This window comes from Aethina tumida, chromosome 2 (assembly GCF_024364675.1).
Source record: "Aethina tumida isolate Nest 87 chromosome 2, icAetTumi1.1, whole genome shotgun sequence".
Taxonomy (NCBI): domain Eukaryota; kingdom Metazoa; phylum Arthropoda; class Insecta; order Coleoptera; family Nitidulidae; genus Aethina; species Aethina tumida.
Genome location: NC_065436.1, coordinates 33,252,896 through 33,274,970, shown reverse-complemented (window position 1 = coordinate 33,274,970; position 22,075 = coordinate 33,252,896). Strand labels below are relative to the sequence as shown.

The 22,075-nt window shown below is 30.3% G+C and overlaps 3 protein-coding genes across 5 annotated transcripts; 2 read left to right on the top strand and 1 right to left on the bottom strand.

Annotated features, from left to right (window-relative positions):
- Nucleotides 1-772: 772 nt before the first annotated feature.
- Nucleotides 773-1,798, bottom strand: LOC109599938 (protein TSSC4). Its single transcript, XM_020015995.2, has one exon. The coding sequence runs from the start codon at nt 1,684-1,686 to the stop codon at nt 1,030-1,032; it is 657 nt and encodes a 218-aa protein (XP_019871554.2). The 5' UTR covers nt 1,687-1,798; the 3' UTR covers nt 773-1,029.
- A 319-nt stretch (nt 1,799-2,117) lies between these two features.
- Nucleotides 2,118-5,254, top strand: LOC109599936 (RNA exonuclease 5). 2 transcript variants are annotated; one of them, XM_020015993.2, is made up of 6 exons: nt 2,118-2,237; nt 2,564-2,785; nt 3,250-3,710; nt 3,766-4,219; nt 4,290-4,457; nt 4,511-5,254. In XM_020015993.2, the coding sequence occupies exons 2-6, from the start codon at nt 2,595-2,597 to the stop codon at nt 5,142-5,144; spliced, it is 1,908 nt and encodes a 635-aa protein (XP_019871552.1). In that variant the 5' UTR covers nt 2,118-2,237; nt 2,564-2,594; the 3' UTR covers nt 5,145-5,254. The 2 variants fall into 2 exon arrangements, with proteins under 2 accessions (XP_019871552.1, XP_019871551.1); XM_020015992.2 differs by lacking the exon at nt 2,118-2,237 and adding an exon at nt 2,286-2,410.
- Nucleotides 5,255-8,210: 2,956 nt separating this feature from the next.
- On the top strand, nt 8,211-21,677 carry LOC109605800 (uncharacterized). Of its 2 annotated transcripts, none has more exons than XM_049963644.1 (3): nt 8,211-8,366; nt 19,709-19,907; nt 20,610-21,677. In XM_049963644.1, the coding sequence occupies exons 2-3, from the start codon at nt 19,716-19,718 to the stop codon at nt 21,201-21,203; spliced, it is 786 nt and encodes a 261-aa protein (XP_049819601.1). In that variant the 5' UTR covers nt 8,211-8,366; nt 19,709-19,715; the 3' UTR covers nt 21,204-21,677. The 2 variants fall into 2 exon arrangements, with proteins under 2 accessions (XP_049819601.1, XP_049819602.1); XM_049963645.1 differs by lacking the exon at nt 8,211-8,366 and adding an exon at nt 15,449-15,641.
- Nucleotides 21,678-22,075: the final 398 nt, after the last annotated feature.

Genomic DNA, 22,075 nt, shown 5'->3' with positions numbered 1-22,075 from the left:
ATTGGTTCATTAGTTGTGAGTATGCCAAGGAAGCTGTTCATAGACCAAGAGTGGAATGGCCAAGCATTTAATATTATGCTTTTTTAATTTTAATTGATTTTGTTTGAATCATTTTCCAAAGAATTTGGTGATATTAGTTTAAAAGTTCTGTTATTGAAGTAATATTATTTAATGTTAGCAGATTTCATTATTTATTAAAACTTATTTTCTTATATATTTGACACCAGTAATATTGTGAATTGAAATAATTTAAAAGACGTGCAGTGTAACTTGCACAAAATGTTTATAATAGATTTTCAACTGCAGTGCAATAAAAAATGCTACTTTTCTGTTGAGTTTAACACGTGCGTTAAATTCAATTACATTTCAACAATAATGCATTTAAAAAATGAATATTAATACTTTTGAGTATATTTAATAATTATTTTCAAAAATCAAGGACAGTAATTCTTAAATTTGTTGAAAGCTAAATTATTAAGCAATTAGTTTTTATATGTTATTGAAGTAAAATTTCAAGGCTTTATATTAAAGCTATATATAAAAATTTTAAAATACGTAAGTGGCAATTTTATTTTAAATTCACACAACAATAATTATTTAATAAATTAATAAATGGAAAAATAAAAAAATAATTATTTATTTACAATACATGTGTATTTGGGATAGTCACAGTAAACTATTCAAGGTGAAAAGTGTTGATTTACATAAATATATACGTATTTATTTACAATTTTTAAATATTTATAATTAATAATAAATATTAAATAAAAGATTTGTTATATTCACATTTTATTGAAAGTTACAGAACAATTACAAAATTTCATTTATTGAGACTTATTAGTATTTTTTATAATAAAATTTTCTTCAATCTTAATTGGACCACCTTCAATATAAAACGCAGATGGTCCACTTTTATATAATTAAAAAATAAATAAATATTTGTAACTATACAAAAATTTATTAATGCAGTCATCTATATAAAACATTTCTAATTTAACTTAAATCATACAATGAGGAATCATCTATCAATCAAATTGATTCCTGATCATCATCATCATCCATTAAATGGTCCAGCTTTAATTCCTTTATCTTGGTCTTTTTAATGCTGGCATTTTTTTTGTCTTTCTTCATTTTTTGCCCCACCACATATTCAGGCATAACCAATTTGGAACTTCTGAATGAAGGTTTCTCTTCGTCTGGTTGCTTTTCAGGTTTTTCAAGCCTGCTACTGTTGAACAAAACCTTTGCTGGTCGATCAGACTCTGCCTGTTCATTGTCAGCGTTCTCAATCGACCTCCTAGATTTTAAGTCGTTCAGAAACGACAGGGCCGCCCTCGTATTGCTTCTGTCACTGATGTCTTCATCTCTGACATCATCCAAGGAGTATTTGGTCCATTTGTGCGGGTTCTTTTTGAAATCGGGTATCTTGTTTATGTAATTCTTGGGGGCGGGATTCTGTGGCTTCTTGAATATGCTCTCCTTGCCCCTGAACTGTTTGGTGGCCCTGCGATACAGTTTTTTGTCCGCGGGTTTCTGATCGACTTCCATGTCTTCCGACGGAGTTTGCGTACCTCTCGTCGTTCGGCTGGTCTCCAGGAAGTCCAGCTGTGTGAAGACATTTTTCTGGCGCTCTTTGAATTGACTGTCACCCGAGTTCAAGCTGAACGGCTGATGTCCGTCGACCATTTTATTGTTGATCGATAGACTTTGACAAGTTTACTTTGTTTGTAGGTTATGGTCGTTTCGTGTATCAGATGACAACCAGGAGGAAGTACGTTGTTGCTTCAAAATGGAAATTAATTATATAAATGAGGTATTTACGGCATACTTATTGCTGTGATCATTATCATTTAAACATTTTTTAAGTTGAGTTGAATTTACGAAATAATGTGGGGTTCACACTTGCACTGCCGTCAATCGTTGTGTTGAATTTTTTTCATTGAGTCGTTTAATTGAAAGCGATGACAACACATAGATTATTTAACTATTTAAAATATCATATAAATTTAAAATTTCAAATTCTCAAAGTTCTCTGTATTTTCAATTTAAGAATTCCTTTTCCGTGGGTCTACAGCAACCGTTAGGGGGCAGTACACGCTTACCAAAAGTATTTTTAAGACTTTCTTTAAAAACATCGATTTAAATTTTTGAATTCGACCATAGGAAATACATATTGTGATAAAGAAAGTATTTAAATATAATTATTTTACATTACTGCAGATTATATTTGTAAGAAGGTATGTTATTGATTATTATTGTAGTAAAGCTCTAGACACGTTCAAAACATTTTTTTAAGATCCACGTGTTGCAGTTTGTTTCAAATTATACCGAAAATAGTAGAAAAAGTTGGCTAAAATTTATTAGACTTTGTGTAAAAGTAATTATTAGTAGTTGTGAATAAATGTCCAAGGTATTTTTTTGTTAAAAGCATTTTTAACCTCAAGGAATTTTTCTGAACAGGATAATTCGTTTAAATTTCAAGTTTTCGTTTTTAATAACTCTGAGCACGCTTTTCAGTGTGTCCTACAGCAACACATAAATAATAGTAAACATTTGTTTTCAGGTGTTTCATTCTACATGGTGCACCATAAAATATGAAAAAAGTCTCAACGAAGAAAACACTTAGGCTTAAGAACAAAAAGAAGAAAATGGCTGCTTTGGTTGGCATATCACAATTGAATGAATATGATCGAGCTCAGAAAAAGTCCAAGGAAGTAAAAGAGGTTGAGAAATCTGAGGCAGAACCCAATCCAAAACGTGTAAAGATATCTGATAACAGTGAAATGTATGTATATATTTTGATTTTTAACTTTTACATGTACAAAACAAGTTTATCAGACAATAACATATGTCTTTGACTTCATTGCCTATTTTAAAATGTGATTACATATACATATCATAATACTTTAGTATTATCGGGATTATTAGTTTAAAATATTATATGGTTCCATAAATAAGAAAGATTGTTATAAACTTTTGTATTTGAAATTAAAAAGTATCTAATACAGGAGGTTCCATGATGATATTCTTTGGTTATTGTAATTACTCCCACATTAGATAGATAAAAACTAAACTATTTGTTTTCCTGTATCTAGTCTGAAAATAGTCCTAACAGCCAGAGACACACTCCATATATTAGTTTTATATTCTTAAATAATATGGTAGTAAAAATTAAACAGCTTGCTTTAAGTGAAAAACATATTTATATGTTGAACTTGAAAACTTGAAGAGTTTAATTTATGATTTTAGTGTAGCAAATGAAAGTGAACCCCCGTTGATTGGAACGTCCGGTAAACCGAAGTTGAGCGGCGCCGAATACGCAGAGCTGAAGAAAATGCTCCGCGAACGCTCCAACAAACTCCGCCAGAGCCCGAACTTCCATCTGCGCGACATGGGCGAGTACGCTTCCATCACCGTCGACCTCGACGACAGGATGCCGTTGTTCTTGTCCGATATCCAACATTTGATTATGTACTCGCAGATCGGTGTCCACTCACCTTATTCGCCAGCTCGTTGGTGCTCCCTGGAGAAGTACAACAGGCTGACGAGCGTTAACGTTATGGTCGTGGAGAATTTATCGCTGTATGATTTTTCATCGGCCCAGAGCCAGTTTCCGACTCTCAATAATTTTACTCATCAGCTCGAAGTGGTCACGCCGAAGTCGTACATGAGCGACGTCATTAAAGATTTGTCTATGGTGCCAATCACTGGTAAGGCGTTTGATCTAATTACTGTATTAATTCTTAAGAAATTTAACTTGACTAGGTACACAAATGAAGAGGTTCATCGATAAGTTTGGAACTATCGAGTCGGCTGTTGAGAAAAGCGACGATGTATTCGACACGATTAGGAATACCTTCCCTATAGAATCGCCTGAAGAAACTGATTCAAATGAGGCGTCCAAATCCGGTGAATTGCCCCCAACCGATAAATTTTCTCGAACGAAACTTTTACTTTCTGGCTGGCAGATGGTTGAAGAAAACTACCCATTGCCCATTAAAGGATTGATGGAGCGCAAATATCAGGGATACGCCCTCACCAAGGACGAGTACAGTCCTGTCACAGCATTTAGCCCAATGTTGGCTTTGGATTGTGAGATGTGCAAGACTTCTACTGGGGAAATGGAACTCACCAGGGTGTCTATAGTAGATGAGAAACATAAAACAATTTACGACAAATTGGTTAAACCAGACAACAAAATCGTTGATTACTTAACAAGGTACAGTCCAAACTGGTCCTGACATTTATCTTTACTATCTTGACTCTTACAATTTGATATAAAATTACAGGTTCTCAGGAATAACTCCAAAGATGATGAAGAATGTTACCACAAAACTGAAAGATATTCACGATGATTTAAGAAAACTATTGCCGAAAGATGCCATAATTGTTGGTCAGTCACTAAGTAACGATTTCCATGCACTAAAAATGATGCATCCTTATGTGATAGACACAAGGTATGCCCCAACATTTTCACATAATAATTGTTTTATAACAATTTTATTTTCAGCATCATTTTCAACATAACCGGCGAGAGACTTAGGAAAACGAAGCTGCAAACTTTATCAAGGGAATTTTTACGTGAAAGAATCCAAGAAAGTAGAGGAGGGCATTGCTCAGCAGAGGACAGTTTAGCGTGCATGAAATTGACACAACTGAAGCTCAAGAAAAGCCTCTTCTTTGGTGATGCAGTGATGGGAAGTGTAAATGAAATTAAAGCATATCCAGATCTTGCATCGTATCAGTATGCAACTAGTATGTTAAAACAGTGCACCAGAGCTGATCAGACTGCCACTGTCGCAGCGGTTGCGGATCTGGCGAATAAATATAAGTTTTACGTTTCCAAAAAGGAAGAAGTGGATTCCAAAAGTATCAAGTTCTTTTCAGATGAAAGTAACCAAGGAGTTGTTACGAAGATGTGCGATAACATGAAAATTAATCATTTAAACATTGGCCACATTAAAATATCTGATGATCAATTAAACAATGATAAGGACAACACTTTTGCTGCAGTTAATGGTTGGGTGAAAGAAATGGTGGATAACAACAAAAAACCGAGTTTGAACATTGTTATATTTAGCGGACATCAAAAGGGTGGGAATGGAATTTGTTTTATATACCTCAACAAGGAGATTTTTAAATAAAAGAAAGATATTAATTGTACAGTATCTTGATTACTTGGTTGATTACTTTGAGATATATTCATTGTGCTACTGTCTGTTATTTAAATAATTAAATAAATATTTACACGAAAGTTTTTTATCTTATTTGATGCCTGACTTAAAAACTAATTAAAATATTGCTCACAATATGACGAACATTCGCCTGTGCGACGTAGACCACTACGTCGACCTCGACGACAGGGATGTCTTTGTGCTTGTCCGACATTCAAAATCTGATGCTGACAGAGATAGAGTAGATAGAGGACCATTCACCTGATTCGCTAACTCGTTGGTGCTCCCTGGAGAACTACAACAAGCAACAGCGTTAACCTTATAATCGTTGAGAAATTACTGTTGTATCATTATTCGTCGGCCCAGAGTTAGTTTCCGACTCTCAATAATTTTATGCGTTAGCTAGAGGTGATCACCCCTTCCTACCAGATAACAAAATCGTTGATTACTTAACAAGGTGCTGTCCAGATTAGCTTTGACATTTACCTTTATTTTCTTGACTCTTGCAATTTGGTATAAAATTACAGGTTTTCAGGAATAATCCCAAAGATGAAGAAACAATGATTTAATTTTCTTTTTTTTATTTTTAGTCACATTTTCAACATAACTGATGAGAAACTTAGGAAAAAGAAGCTGCAAACTTTATCAAAGGAATTTTTGCTTGAAAGAATTCAAGAATACAAGAAGGTAAAAGAAGGCATTACTCGACAGAGGACGTGCATGATCTTAACACAATTGAAGAAAAGTCATCAATCATATTATTATACAACTAGTATGTTAAAACTGTGCATCAGAGCTGATTACACTACCACTGTCACAGCGAATGCGGATCTGGTGGATAAATATAATTTTACGTTTCCAAGAAGGAAGAAGTGGATTCCAAGAGCATTAAGTTGTCTTCAGATGAAAGTAAACAAGAAGTTGTTGTGAAGATGTGCGATAACATGAAAATTAATCATTTAAATACTGGCCACGTTAAAATATCCGATGATCAACAATAAGCCGAGTTTGAAATTAACTATATTTAGTGGACATCAAAAGGAAATGGAATATATTTTATATACTTCAACAAAATAAAAGGAAGATATTAATTCTTCAATTAATATTTATAGTATTATTAATTTCGTTCCGGTTGATAACTTTTTGTATACTGTATATTCATTGTGCTACTACTTATTATTTAATTATTTAAATAAATATTTACACAGATTTTTTTATTATATTTAATGCCTAGTCTAGAAACTTGAACTAATTAAAATATTGCTCACAATATATCACGTAAGAGAATAAAACTGAGTCTTTTTAAGATAACAATAAATAATATAATAAATTGTGGTTAATTGGTTGCCTACGAATTGTTATGAATCCGAACATAAGCCTGTGTGACATGATCCACTACGCCTTCATCACCGTTTAGCTCAACGACAGGATGCCTTCGTGCTTGACCGACATCCAGCATCTGATCTTCTACTCGCAAATAGGGTGCTCATTCGCCAACTTGCTGGTGCTTCCTAGAGAAGTAGAACAGGCTGACCAGCGTTAACCTTATAGTCGTGGAATATTTGTCTCTGTGTGATTTTTCATCGACCCAGAGCCAGTTTCCGACTCACAATAATTTTACTCAGCTAGACTAATAATCTTTTTATAACAATTTTATTTTCAGCATCATTTTCGGAAAGATTTAAGAAAACGAAGTTGCAAACTTTTTCAAAGGAATTTTTTACGTGAAAGAATTCATTGGTCACTGAAGCTCAAGAAAAGTATTTTCTTTGGTGATGCAGTGATGGGAAGCGTATCTTTTATAGTTCTTTTCAGATAAGGGGGTTAGAAGAAAGATATTAATTGTTTAGTATTTTTATTTTATATTGGTTGATTATTTTTGGATAATATTGTGCAACAATCAGTTATTTAATTAATGAAGTAAATATTTACATGAACTTAAACTAATTAAAATAGTCCTGAAAACATGTCTCGCATGTTACAAAAAAATAAAAGGGAATTTTTCTGAGATATCATTTTATGATATAATAAATTCATAGTCATAAATCGATTATCCGAAAATATAAAGATCAATATCATTAATTATTAATTTATCAATTTATTTGAATATATTTTTTTATTTTTACACTTAAGATAAAAAAATGTTGACACCTTGAAGTATATGTTTATGAAGTATATATTTGCCCTTGATATCAAGTTCAACGTTCATAACTGGCGCATGCACCAATTTTTAACGTTCAGTAAAAGAGAATAAAACTATAAAAATCACATACAAAAATATTTGTTTATAAGGGCCATGAAAAATATTTCCATCTTATTATCCACAACATACTGTAAAATTTTTATTTTCCCTTAAGTAGGTCAGTCGGTCAAGTTCGTATTGATCCGGGTCCCAAATTATTTGTTTTATGCCCGTGACTAATTACCCAAATTATTCATAACATTCCTGATGGTTTGTTTATTTTGCACCAGATGTAAAATATGTAAAAAGTTGTAACTACTATTTTGTGATTATTGTAAATGAATCATTAATGGGATTTTTTTTACGATAGAAGTTTTCCGTGAGATTATATTTTTTTTAGTGCTTATCTAGATGAATCACTTTATATCAGTTGCGGGAATTTGTGAAGTCGCAAAAAAAGTGTTTATTTAAAGTGGTCTGAAATGTGTGTCTCAGTAGCCCCTCCAAGAAACCAATTTACAAACTTAATAAATATTATTCATAAAAATAATGATATAAACATCATTTTCCCAATGATTAATTGTTTTTGTAAAAATTTAAAAAACACTCTGTTATTTAATGTGTGTGATAAAACTATTTGTAATCCTATTACAAAAAAAATACATAAATATGTGAAGATAAATAAATAAAACAAATGCGCACTATTTATGCAATTAGATACTAATATTTAAAAAATATTGCCACATTGACTGTTAGTAAATCACAATCAATAAAAAATACGTGTGCGAAATAAAACCGACTGCAGAATATCCCAAGGATCTGGGCAATGGTGTTTACTGTGCGTCGCGACGACCTACCATGATTCTGCGTACACCGGCAGCAGGAAAAGCTCAAGCTCACCGCCCGGCGTTCAGGTCAGTTTAACGCCTGAAACTTTGGCGGAGTGGCGGTGGATCGGTGGTCTTTTCAGTGCGTTGCTTCATTGTCTGACTTTGGATTAACTGATCCTGGTGAGTGTCACGATCTATTGAGCATCGTTACAACCAAATCAGACTTGTGTCATTGCAATATTTCGGTATTTTCGACACACACGTTCAATTGCCAGATGACGACAAGCGAGAGTTTTGGCTGATTAAATGTGTATCGATCAGATTAATTTCTGACACCGTCTGACGCCACGGTCGGGTAGTGAATTCAGCTGTAAAATAAACATCGTAAAATCATCATTCCAATTAGGCTGTTTCAAATAAACCAATTAACTGAATAAACAAACCGCCACCATCGTTAGACATACCGGGTACAACTGAGGCAAAACAAATTCAAAACCATACGAACACTTTTTAAGATGGTCTCAAGCGAACCAAAGTTATTAAACATAAGTGGAACAGATCGGTCACGCTTAGCTGGTTTCGGGAAGGTAAATCGTAAATGCAGATTTAATACGCCGATAAACAATCATAAGTTAATTATTTGAATCCGGACCGAATTGCTTTTTACTTTTTGTTTGTAGCGCATTGGCCAATGGGAAGTGTATTAATGTTGTGTTCAGGAGCGTGCGACGCTCAAGGGGAAAAAATAAGATTTAGGGGAGGAAGCGGGTGACCTAGAAATGAGAAACTGGGTTACACGCGTCTTCAGTCGCCCAGGACTGTTGTTTGGGGGTCGTTGGATGTTTATGTGCCGATCAGTGAATGCGTGAGAGAAAAGTGAAACTGGTATTTATATATACACAGATTATCGACAGGTGATATAAAAAAAATTTTCTAAGATTATAATGTCACTTATAAGATAATATAATTATGATTTATTTATATTATCTTCAATTCAATCTGACAGACTATTATTATAAATATTCCAATAACAATTAGGCTTAAAATCTTCTGCGACACAAAGAAACCAGTGTCTACCGCGACAATGAAATCATGAGTAACGCAAAACTATTTACACATTAAATGGACAAGTAAATGGTTGCTTTTTACAATTTTCGTTCGATAATTCATCAAGGTTCACATTGTTATTAAAAATATTAATGTTTCAGTTTGAATGTCAGTTTTTTGTTTTATGAGTAATTTCATGGTTCCACAAAAAGGAATATAATATAATATAAGCTTAACTATAAGTGGGGTTCATTGGAATTTATTTTTATCACTTGATTCATGCACTTGAAGAAAGAGGATTTTGGCACTATTTCAAGGACCAAAGAGCAATTTTTAATGATATTTAATCTTATAATTGCATACATATAACTTTTTTAATGTAAGATTTTCATTTTTTATTACATGTATTTGGAGAGGATCTTTTAAAACATGTGTCAACATAACATGTTTTTATTATTATTTTGTTGAATTAAAATGATTTGACGCAACGCCGGAAGGTTTGATCGAGGAGGTAAAACATCTTCCGCGAGAATATTCAAGGAAAGCACGGATAGTACCGTATGCACCATGTCATCCTATATTATTCCGAAACGGTCATTTAACATGATTTTTTTTTATTTTACTCTTTATTAAGAAAAAAAAATGAGTGATTTTTATTTTTCAATTTTTTTATTATATGTGTTTTCTTAACAATATTTTATTTTCTTCAATATTTATTTTGGCAAAAAATATAAATATTTTCTTACAATACATATAGAATTTTATTTTAGTTCTCAACTAAAACACATATTTTTAATTTTGTAAATTTTTAATAAATCTGCCCAGTTTGATTTTGAATTTTGTAATAACAATTGTATTTATATAAATTAAACATACATATATCATTTTTAATGTAGGAGTAAGAGTTTTATAAATATTATATTCCATTTTTTATTATATGAATTTTGTATGACAAAATCTTTTAATACATATTTCAGCATAACACTATTTTTATTATTATTTTGTTGAATTAAAATCATATTTTAATATTGTAAATGTATTTTATTAAATATTTTAATATTTCTTGACATATGACATTTTAACATTTATTAAAAAGAAAATTTGAGTGATTTTTGTTTTACTTTATATTAATTTTTTTCATTGTATTTACTTTTTTACCTTTAATATTTGTCACATATAATTATATTTAGGATTTTATAAAATTTGTAACATAACAGTGCGTTTATTATTATTTGTTTAATTAAAATTATATTTTAATATTTTAATTGTGTTTAATTAAATTTTTATTAAATATTTATTGCAAATATTTTAATATTTCTCGAATTATATTTTACACTCATTGTTTATGAATATTTGAAGACATTTTAACATTTATTAAAAAGAAAATTTGAGTGATTTTTGTTTTACTTTTTATTATTATTATTATTTTTTTTTTTCATTTTATACAAATTATTTTCTCCAATATTTATTTCGAAGAAAAATATAAACATTACTTTAATATTTTACATATATAATTTACATGAAGTTTATCGCTAATTTCATAGTTCCACAAAAAGAAATAAATACTCTTAACTATAAGTAAGATTTCATTAAATTTATTTTGGTCACTTGATTCATACACATGAACAAAGAGGATTTTGGCATAATTTCAAGGACCAAAACGTAATTTTTAATGCATCATAGAATAATATTATGTCAATATTAATTGACAACATTTTAAAGCGTTGAATTATTAAAAGTGTGTATCATTGTATATTAATTAACAGAAATGTATTAATCTGATATTGAACTGAACATCGGGTCAATTCAATTAATCTAAAAGGAAACATTTATACAATATATGAATTTATAATTAATTCTAATTACTATTTAGAAGTGTTAATCCAGTCATTTTTTAAAATACATTTAATGTATTCCAAATAACTTAGACGTTAAATTAAACAATTTTCCACCGAAAGTGTAATCGAATTTATTTTAAACCCAACTATTTTCATCACCTCCTTATAACACGAATCTATTTCGGTACTATTTGCAAATATGCGAGAGGGCTGGAAAAATAATTCCTAAAAATAAACCGTGATGGCAACAACGTTTAGGTCATGCGATGTTACTTATCAACCACCGAGTTTCACGTTAACTTCCCTCGTTCTCAACAATCGATCGTTTTCCAACTGTTGTGCAAGGAGAAAACGGCCTTAATCAATAATTTAACGCATATTTTAAGTCGTAGGGGGTTATTCCGTTCTTGGTGACGGTCCTGTGGTTATAAAAAACGTGTACTTGCACCCACATGTTAATTCTCAATGTTAATTGTAAATTTTCTGCACTTGAACGTGGACCCGCATCCTTCGTGCACTTGAAATTGATTAACATCATTAAATTAAAAGAGGAAATATATTGCACACAATAAAATGGTCGAATTAGCATGTTGAAATTGTTTCAGTTTTTAACTGGTGTAACTATCTACTGTACTCTATTGCCCGGTAATTAACACAGCGATAAGAATGTGTTTAATTACTTTTATAATGCTCGTTTAAATATTGTATTTGCCGTACACTTCGGATCTAAACACAAATATTATACACCTGCACTTTAAATTCAACATTCGGTCCATTCTTCGCAGTATGTTAACCTCGACGTATATTTTAATCTTGACTATTTATACCGGACGAAATGTTCGTGATTTTGCAACAGTCTATTTCGAACTTGTTGATCAACCTGATTCCGCGTTCGGGATGCACTTTCGATAATTTATGTATCCAAGAATTTATTATTTTCGTCGGTTTATAAATAGACTGTAGGGAGTTGGCAATTCGATTGTGGAATGCCCATGGTGAATGGTTCTCTAAATATAAATAAAAGTTCTGTGTGTAACAAATTTGAATTTCATATGAGCCCTTTTAATTCACTCACAATTATAGGACTGATAATCCGGTTAATCCGGATACTAATGGAGTGAATACAGAATGATGTTTTGAAACCATACTGCTTTAAGTTTGCAATAATAAACGGAGAAAAATCCTATATAATATTTGATAGAAAATAAAATAACCAAACTAAATTACATAAACTGACTAAATTGGTGGTCTTTTAATGTATGAGTGCTATAAACATAATTTTTAATTTTTTATTACTTGGATTTAGTGTGACAACATTTTTAAGATATGTTTTAACATAACATTGTTTTTATTCTTATTTTATTGAATTAAAATGGTGTTTTAATATTGCAAATATTTTAATATACCGCTGTGGATCCCGACATATTACTCAGGCGTTTTTTAACCCTCCATTTTTTTAGTTTAACTAAAAATTAAAGTAATTACCTCAGAGTGGTAATATTTTTCTAAGATTTTTGTAACAACATATTACTTATGTCCGTTGTGAAGCCTAAAGATACGTAACATATGTCAAATACCATTTCAATGATGTGTAGCCCTCTCACATAAATAGGTATTTCTCCCGTACAGAATACATTAACCGGAAAAAACAATTCTCACTCACAGTAACTTTCTGAATGAAATGCAGTGCAATTTAGTCCAGTCTTTGTAAAATTCAAGAAATGTGATTTTAAGTTAGTTCCGAATTTTTAGGATCTAATTATTTGCTTGTTCAATAAAATTTAGAAAATTAAAACTAAGGACTAACAGTTTTTAAGTTAATTAGAAACTTTTTTTAATAGGATTTAAAATTACTAATGTTAAAATAACCACAAATAAATGTCTATATCGCTAGTAAAAATATTATTTTCACAGAATTATGAATACACATAATTTTTTTTGTGAAATTTTGCATATACCTATTTTAAAGGGTGCTTAAACCGGTAGTGTAGTTATATTTATTTATTATAAAAAATTTGCTAATATGATTTTTTCAATTTTCAGGGCTAAAAATAGGTTTCGCTTTTGGGTCAAAATATGTGACATTTTATCATTTATAATTCAAAAAATTTTGTCAAAATCGAACAAAAAGTACAAATTTTATTTTGTAGTGAGTCATACTGCGTGTTATTTTCTTCAATATCTATTTATTTTTATTTAAATTATATTTTAATATTATAAATAAATTTAATTTAATTTTTATTAAATATTTCTTACAAATATTTTAATATTTAACCTAACATATATTTTAGATTCATTTTTTATGTTTGTTTGAAGAGCTTTTAACATTTATTTAAAAGAAAATTTGAGTGATTTTTGTTTTGTTTCTATTTACCTTTTTATATATTATTTTCTTCAATATTTATTTTCAAGAAGAACATATACATTACTTCTATAACCAAAAAATTTTTAATTATAAAAATTTCATGTGAAAATTATTGTGAAATAAATTTCTTGTGAAAGCAAAATTGGAAGAAATTTCGCTCCTCTCGAACAATTTAGTTTCGAAGAAAATTTCCCGTATGAGTAGTAAATACTAATGAGCCATACTTTCAAAATTTCTTGGTGCATTAATTGCTACAATTACGAGTGGTAGCCTTAAAGAAATATATATACATACAGTATATATATATAAATATAACGATGTAAAAATTTACTAAAAACGTAAAAAACTACTAAAATCTCAAAAACACGTAAAGTGACCTAATTCCATATGATTATTTTTCTTACGATGAAAATCCATACGATCATTTTCCATACGATTAAAATCAATACGATCATTTTCCATACGATCATCTTCCATATGATCAAAATCCATACGATCAATTTCCATACAATTAAAATCCATAGGATAAAATTCATACGTTAAATTCGTACTGATTAAATGTTTCACTTTAAAAATTTATGGATTTTTATTTTTTTTGCTAATACTAATTTCCTGAAAAATCATTAAAAAAGTAAAAATAAATAATTCTAATTCTTCCTGGATTCCCAAAAAATTACTACAAACGTAAGAAATACCTAAAAGACATAATCATTTTATTAAAAGAATAATTCTTTTTAATTTAAATTAATTTTATGATTAACTAGCTGTATCCGCAACTTCATTCGAGAGCGTCCGACGTGACGGCTCAGTGGTGGCATGCGCGTGAGCTGCGCGTGGTACTGGACAGTACTTGGACATTGCAACATTACTTTATTTTTCTAAAATAAAACAATTTTTCTAAAATAAAAGTAGCTTAAGTTACTCCTTATTACATAAGCTACCTGCCAATAAAAGTCCCGTCAAAATCGGTCCAGCCATTTCAGAGATTAGCCGGAACAAACAGACAGACAGAGAGACAAAAATTGTAAAGAATGTTATTTTGGTATATGTATCGTATTTATATTCATATGCATATAGTAAAAAACGGTTATTTCAATTTACAAACAGACACTCCAATTTTATTGTTATTTTGTTGAATTAAAATTACATTTTTGTATTGTAAATGTATTTAATTAATTATTATTGTTTTAATGTTTTTTGCCATATGTTTTAAACTCATTGATTGTCCATTTTTGACTTTTGTTTTTTAATGTTTATTAAAAAGAAAATTTGAGAATTTTTTTTATATTATATTCAATTTTTTTGTTGTATATTATCACTTTTTATGTATATTATGTTGTCCAATATTTAATTCAAATAAAAATATGAATATTACCTTCAATATTTCACTTATATAATTTTATATATGTGTTGTAACACTCACAGTGTTGTTACATTAATAATATAATTTTGACTTTAAAACTTGTGCTTATCTCAAAACATATGATAATTTAAATTGTCGATATAATATGTATATTTTTTAGTTCAAAAGAAAACCACAATTTCATTTGCCTTTAAGATTTTATTTATCTATAATGTAAATTCTCTCTAACTAAAATTAATATTGCTGATAAATTTCAATGTTTAATATTGTCATCATATCAAAACGATTTTAATACCTATATAACATATTTAAAGGCATATATTCTGATTATATCTGATCTGAAATTTACAAGTATTAAAGTATATAGTAGATCAGTGATCTCTGATAAAATTATATATGTGACTAACGAAAATACTCCTATTAATATAATAATGGGCCATTATTATTAAATTATTATATATAATAAATTATTATAAAGATTTTATCTGCATAAAATAGTGGAGGACGAAAAATTTAATTATTTTCCGTAATTAGTTTTGTCTACACAATATTCAATCAAATGATAAAATGTACATTAATCAAATGATAAAATTTCAATCACAGCAAGTTATAAATGTTGAGCATTTTCTGTAAATTAATTCAAACTTTTAAGTAAATTCGTTATAGTATTTTCGTGCAAATGTTTCTCCTTAGTTGTGTTTGTTGTAAAATTTAGTGATGCCGTGTTGCTGTTTAACCTTTCACAGTGGAATTTTCGGCGATTTTCGTACCGCTTCAAACAAATTTGGAGCATTTAAAACCCCAAGAAAAAAATAGATTAACAACTCTCATAATAAAAAAAAGTAAGTGGATATATAAGTATTAATTGTATGAGTATGAGATCTTAATCGAATTTTCTTATCAAAAGCCAGGAAAATATGAATGACCAAAAAAAAATCTAATAAACTCTAGTACATATTACGTTTTCAATTAACTATAAAGGTATAATGATAACCACGCGACGCATCATATTTGTTTTGGCTAATTATGCTAAAATGTTTATCCGAAATACACAATGAGTCAACAAAGTGGCGAGTAGTTTTTAATTAGGACGTTCTATTTTGTCTAACAATTAACGTGGCGGTATCAACACAGAACAATTTCGACTCAGGGTTAATACACACCAATAAAAACGCTTATCGACAAACAATTGCACTAATAAAAAGCGGCCAACAATAAACCCCCTCATGGCAACAAATAAAACTCAAATCAAACAAACTGACATTTAAAACTCAAGTCGAATCCGGAATAATGAGCGACTGCAACTGCGGCGAGCTGGCTCCGTACGATGAAGCGCCCATGATGCATCGCATCCTTCACGTAAAATGTCCCGTCGTCAAGAAGATAAAGAAACAGATGGACCATTTGTCCGCCCGCATGTATCTGTACAGGAAGGATTTGGAGAAGAGCAAGACGTTTTGGGGCAGACTGAAGCGTTACAAGACTTCCGTTTATTATCTGCCGCTCGTCATAGCCATACTTGCCGTTTGCTTCTACTTGGGCGCCTACACTGGTGTCAAGCTATGCGCCTCGACCGGCTGCACCGCCTGCAGCTGTCCTGCCAGCCCCTTCAAATTCGGATTCAATCTGGCCAAGACTCCGGTTTTCTGAATCAAATTTTTTTATTTATTTATTATTTTTTTAATTAATGCTGAATGGGACTTTATAATGTATATATTGTATATTTTTTTTTATTTTTACAATGATTAATAAATATACTTTCTACTGCTATACAGAATGTTGTCATTTATGAATCTAAAGTGAGAAAGATTGGATGGTTTTGGTAACACTTTTTAATAACCTAAATAAATAAATTATCAGTTATGCCGTTTTTGTTCTACAGGCATCAATATTATGGTACATATCTTAAAATAAAAATAACATAAACATAAATATGGTAACTGTAAATTTGAATTAAGTTTTTGAGACATACACTCTACCATTTCTCTAATATACAACAAGTTTATATTCCTTCAAGTTTCTTGAATTGCTATAGTGAGTTATAAATAATTGGTTATAAAAATGATTCCACATGTATTCTATAGTGTTGTTGTTTGGAGATTGGGACGAATGCTTTGGTCTTTTAATCAATCAGTCACAATTTTTAATTTTTATTTGAAATCGTTTTCATGTTTAAACTCATTTATTAAAAGCATCATTTCTTTAATATGTAGAAGCAAATTGAAACGTCTCCATTGGATGTCCCTGTAGAATGTTTAGACGTAGAACCATTTTTTTTATAAATTAAATTAAACTAGTCACTAAAAGCTTCCCTCTATTTGGTTTAGTGAATGTGATACTATGCAAGTCAAAATTGGACTTTCACACTATTGGTCATATGTAGAGCAACAAAACATTTTATTAAAAGAACGATTTACACTGAAAGGAGTTCCCAAAAGTGGTTGAAAACGCAAGACTGACAGAGCCGTAGATAAGAAAATAAAAATGCTTGCTGTTCGCAACCCTTTTATCTTTTTTTGGAACAAACAGGGGAAAATCTTATAAAAGACGCATTCCTGATGAAATTCGGAGGCAGTGTTGGATTCCCACCGACTAAAAACCCCTCTCTGTCATTCCTATATGAACATTCATATAGGAATGACAGACATATATGCAAGGCATACATGGGTTAACTGAACCAGAAGACACAATGAAGGCAAAGATGTCAGCCCCCAGTCAACTGGGTTCGGAAAGAACAAGACCAATCGAGAAAGATGGGAGATGGATTGGAATTGCGGTTGGATCCGTTAGCTTCCCACACCCACTGGGTTGTGGAGTGGTACTGAGCAACGGGACTACGACAAGGTGGATTCATCTTGGGGTCCCTTTAATCAACACATGCCGTATAAATCAAAAATATACGAAGTCAGTATGTCGGTGAGTACTATAAAACGGAGACTAAAAGAGTCTGGTCTCTACTGTAGAAAATCGCAAAGAATCCATTCATTTCTTCCAAAAATAGAGCAACGAAGCTACTTTTTGCAAGAGAATATGTGATCTGGACAGATGGGCAATGGACGAAAGTCGATTCCAATTATTCAAATTTGATGGCATTTAGTACACTAGACCTACACCTACCTAAGCACGGTAAAGGAGGCGTTATGATTTGGCTGGCTGGTTAAGGCAGAGGGGATAATAGATCGTTTCATTTATCGTGACATTCTAGAGAGTCGAAAATAACATGAGTTTAAGATGGATCTTCCAGCACGATAACGATCTGAATACCTAAGTAAACCCACTTATAACAAAACATATGAACATTTCTGAAGTTCCTCTACATATGAGCGGTAGTGTATGTGGGGAAGTCAGGGTTTTCCTTGTAGGTGTAAGGTTAAACCAACCCCCATCCACTAACCATATTCTCATAATCCTTGAAGTAATTTCAGCTAGTTCCACTTCCTCCAGATTGGCTTTAGTTTTAGTTGACGATAAGATTGGATTATTTTTGAACATTTTAACTATCCAGTTATCGATTTTCTTTCAAGTTTTTTGAACCCGGATAAGATTGGATTATTTTTGAACATTTTAACTATCCAGTTATCGATTTTCTTTCAAGTTTTTTGAACCGAGATAAATTTTATCGCAGCTACCACTTGGCCATTTTTTCTAATTTATATTATTTTTGAACATTTTAACTATCCAGTTATCGATTTTCTTTCAAGTTTTTTGAACTCAGATAAGATTAGATTATTTTTGAACATTTTAACTATCCAGTTATCGATTTTCTTTCAAGTTTTTTGAACCCAGATAAATTTTATCGCAGCTACCACTTGGCCATTTTTTCTAAATTTTATAATAATATGAGAAACGACTGACTTATTTAGCCGTAAACTCTTCTTGGATCTCTCGGTCTTGGTAAAGCTGAATTATATTTTTTCTTACAGTTTCAATTCGACCAAAGGTTAAATAATTATAATAAGCAAAAGAAAGCTAGTGAATAACCAATTTAAATTCACAGAAAGCAATGAAAGAACATAAAATAAAAAATTGTTAGGTATTTTTCTTTTTTAAAAAAATACACAATTTTTGAAAGAATAAGTATGCCCAGGAAGATGGGAGCTATTCGTAGAGCAAGGGGGACCGACCATGTACTGGTTGGAGAAATTTGTGACATTAGCTGATGCAATTTTGTTCAATTTGTGCAAGAGATTACATTGTTTATTAAAACTGACGTGAATAATATATTTATCACAATATAATGAAATTCTATTTTTTTATTTTATTTTTACTATAATACTGTTTTATTAATTTACCAATAAATTTGGTGCCATTAGCTGAAGCAATTTTGTTCAATTTATACAGAAGATGACATTGTTTATTAAAATTTATTTTGACAAGATATTTATTGAAATATAATGCAATTTTATTAAAATTATTATTTTTTTTTTCATTTTTACAATAATATTGTGTTTTATTATTTTACAAAAAAATGAACTTCAAGTGAAAAAGATATGACGTTAGTCAGAAATTATTAGCGGGGAAACGGAAATGAATAGTTTGGGTAACAACATTTAACCTATGACCATTGTTGATTAAATATTTAAGACCGCATTAAATTTAACGGTCACGGTCGCAATAGACATACAAAACTTTGTTCGTTAATTAGGCTTTGCATAATTTTCAACTGTAGTGTTTGTAAAGAATAAATTCATGTTGATTTGCAAACAGACTTATCGCATCCAATTAAAGGCGGCCAAAATTTTAAATATAATGAATGCATTTACTGTATATATTACTCTAAAAAATACGTACAGCTATATTTTAATTCGACGGGAGTATCGGTTAGGCATCTCGTTGATAACGAACGTTCTATCTATTGTATATATATATATGAGTGAAAAGTAATCGTCCTAGTTTGGTCTGTTTATAGAAAAACCATGGGTGTTGCATACATCCCACCCGACAACTCGGGTTGTTCCAGTGAGAATAAACGTCCTCATGAAGGTTACGAAATATACTTGGAGCTTGGTAAGCAAATACGTTCAAGAGAAAATCTCTTACCAGTTTTAAAAAGATTAAGGGAAGTGATGACAACGCCGTCCGCTCCTCCACAGAAGGACTTAACCAGGGTTAGTATAAAAATGACAAAAAATTTCAATATTTTTATCAAAATAAATAAATAATATATAAATTAACCAAATTAAGATTTTTATAAAAACGGAATTATTATTTTTTTATTATATTTTCAATTAAATCTTATTCGGACAGTTGTCAATTTTTTATCTTCATTCTTCATCATTTTTATTTTGTCAAATTTAAATATTTATTTTAATAGTAAATTGTAACGTAAATTATTTTTTATTAAAAATAGCAGATTTGAAACGTGGAGGTTTTTTTAAAATCTAATGTTATGTTTTTTCACGTATACATATAAATTAGATCTAATAAATAAATAAATAATAAATATTACCAAATTATTATTATTTAATTTTATAGCTGGCCTTTAAAGTCAGTAAAATAATTTTCATATTGATTTTTATTAATATTGCCCATTTTTTAACAATTTATATATATTTTATGTTTTAGAACATTTTTTATTATACGTAATATTAAGTTTATCAAATTAAAGTCAAGTAATTGATAATTGATTATTCTCGTAAATGATATCTTTTTTAGATAAAAAAGATATATTTTAAGAAACAACTTATGTAAATACAAATCGATAAAAACAATTAATTGAATAGTGATAAATTCTTAGAACAAATGATTTTTAATTTTACATTCAAACATAAACACCTTGCTTAATATTAACTACGTTATTTCCATTACAGGGCGAAGCTCTCATAACCAAGCTGCAAGATCAACTGCTGTCAAATATTTTTTGGGAAATCGACCGGAACGCCGAATTCGTCCTGCAACAGGACGAAATCGCCGACCTTTCCTTCGACGACATAGTAACGATAACCACAAGCGACACGTTACAGGTGAAAAACGAACTGATCGTTTATTTGGCGGTGATGAAATGGTTGCACAAACGGAAATACGTCACCAACAACAAAGAGGCCAGCGAGAACATCAAATGTCTCAACGAAATTACACCGGAGATGAAAAAACTAATTATGGCCCCTAGATACGGTTTGATGACGAAGGAGCAGTTCCTTCAGCGAACGGTGGGACCGTTCAAGGGTCCGGACAGGAAAGATTTGTTGGACGAAATCGAAATTAATAAAATTCTAAATTATATAAACAAAGAAAATACGAGACCTCTGCCGTATAACGGTTCGAAGAAACGCATTTTCTCCAAGGAAAAGTACTACAATTTTGAGGCTCCGTCGCGAACGCAAGAACGAAAGAGTCATAAGTTAAATTCGGCAGAAAGGGGTTTGGTGAACTGTTTGGCTTGTTGGAGCGCGGTTTTCGACTGAGGATGCAAGTATATTTTCTGGAAGAATCTCTAAATTAATAAAATAAATGAGAGAATTGTTATGCAAAGTTATATAGCAAATGATAAAATAAATTAAATGCATTGTTACGGTTGTATGACGAACGTCTCGATGAGTTAACTTATTAACTCTTAAACGAATTATTGTTAATGATTATAGATGTATAAAAGATAAAAATAAAAAAACGAAAATTCATTTTCTTATTAGTTATTAACTTATTACATAAAGCTCTCTGATACTACTTTTGTATATTCAATATCAGTGTTCATGGGACGAATGTTTTCCATAGATAATTTACTTATATAAATTTATTTAATATAGAAAATATTATTGTGATAGATGTGATAAAGGAATTCTTTTTAAAATAGAAGTATGAAATTCTTAATTATTTTGTTGATTCGATGAATTATTGATGTGAATTTTAAATGTGTTGTTAATAAAAATAATTAAAAGAAATTTTGTTTTATTTATAATTTATAAGTCTGTACAATTATGTACAAGTTGCCTAAAATAAGTTTGGGACCAGCTAGAATAATGAAGAAATATAGCCTCAAATTTAAAAATTGTTTGTGTTTTTATATTTTTGTAACCTTTGGTCCAATCGAGTTTATCAATTTAATAATAATTAATAATTATTTTAATTATTTAATTTTTTCCACACAGTATCGTACATTATGGGGAGTTCGCCCTTTTTATTGCCCTAGTTTATACGTTTTATATTTTATAAAACAGTTAGGTTTGTCATATTATTTTAACAATTTAGAAAAAAAGTTGAGATATTTCAGTAGTTTCCACGAAATAAAAAGTCAAGTAGGTATAAGATATGATAGTCTGAGATAGTATTTATGTTGTAT

Bases quoted from the DNA above. Each gene is read 5' to 3' on its own strand.
- LOC109599938 (XM_020015995.2), bottom strand. From the start codon at position 1,686: ATGGTCGACGGACATCAGCCGTTCAGCTTGAACTCGGGTGACAGTCAA.
- LOC109599936 (XM_020015993.2), top strand. From the start codon at position 2,595: ATGAAAAAAGTCTCAACGAAGAAAACACTTAGGCTTAAGAACAAAAAG. The intron at 2,786-3,249 runs GTATGTATATAT...TTATGATTTTAG, and splicing joins ATATCTGATAACAGTGAAAT to TGTAGCAAATGAAAGTGAAC. The intron at 4,220-4,289 runs GTACAGTCCAAA...ATAAAATTACAG, and splicing joins ATCGTTGATTACTTAACAAG to GTTCTCAGGAATAACTCCAA.
- LOC109605800 (XM_049963644.1), top strand. From the start codon at position 19,716: ATGGGTGTTGCATACATCCCACCCGACAACTCGGGTTGTTCCAGTGAG. The intron at 19,908-20,609 runs GTTAGTATAAAA...TTTCCATTACAG, and splicing joins CACAGAAGGACTTAACCAGG to GGCGAAGCTCTCATAACCAA.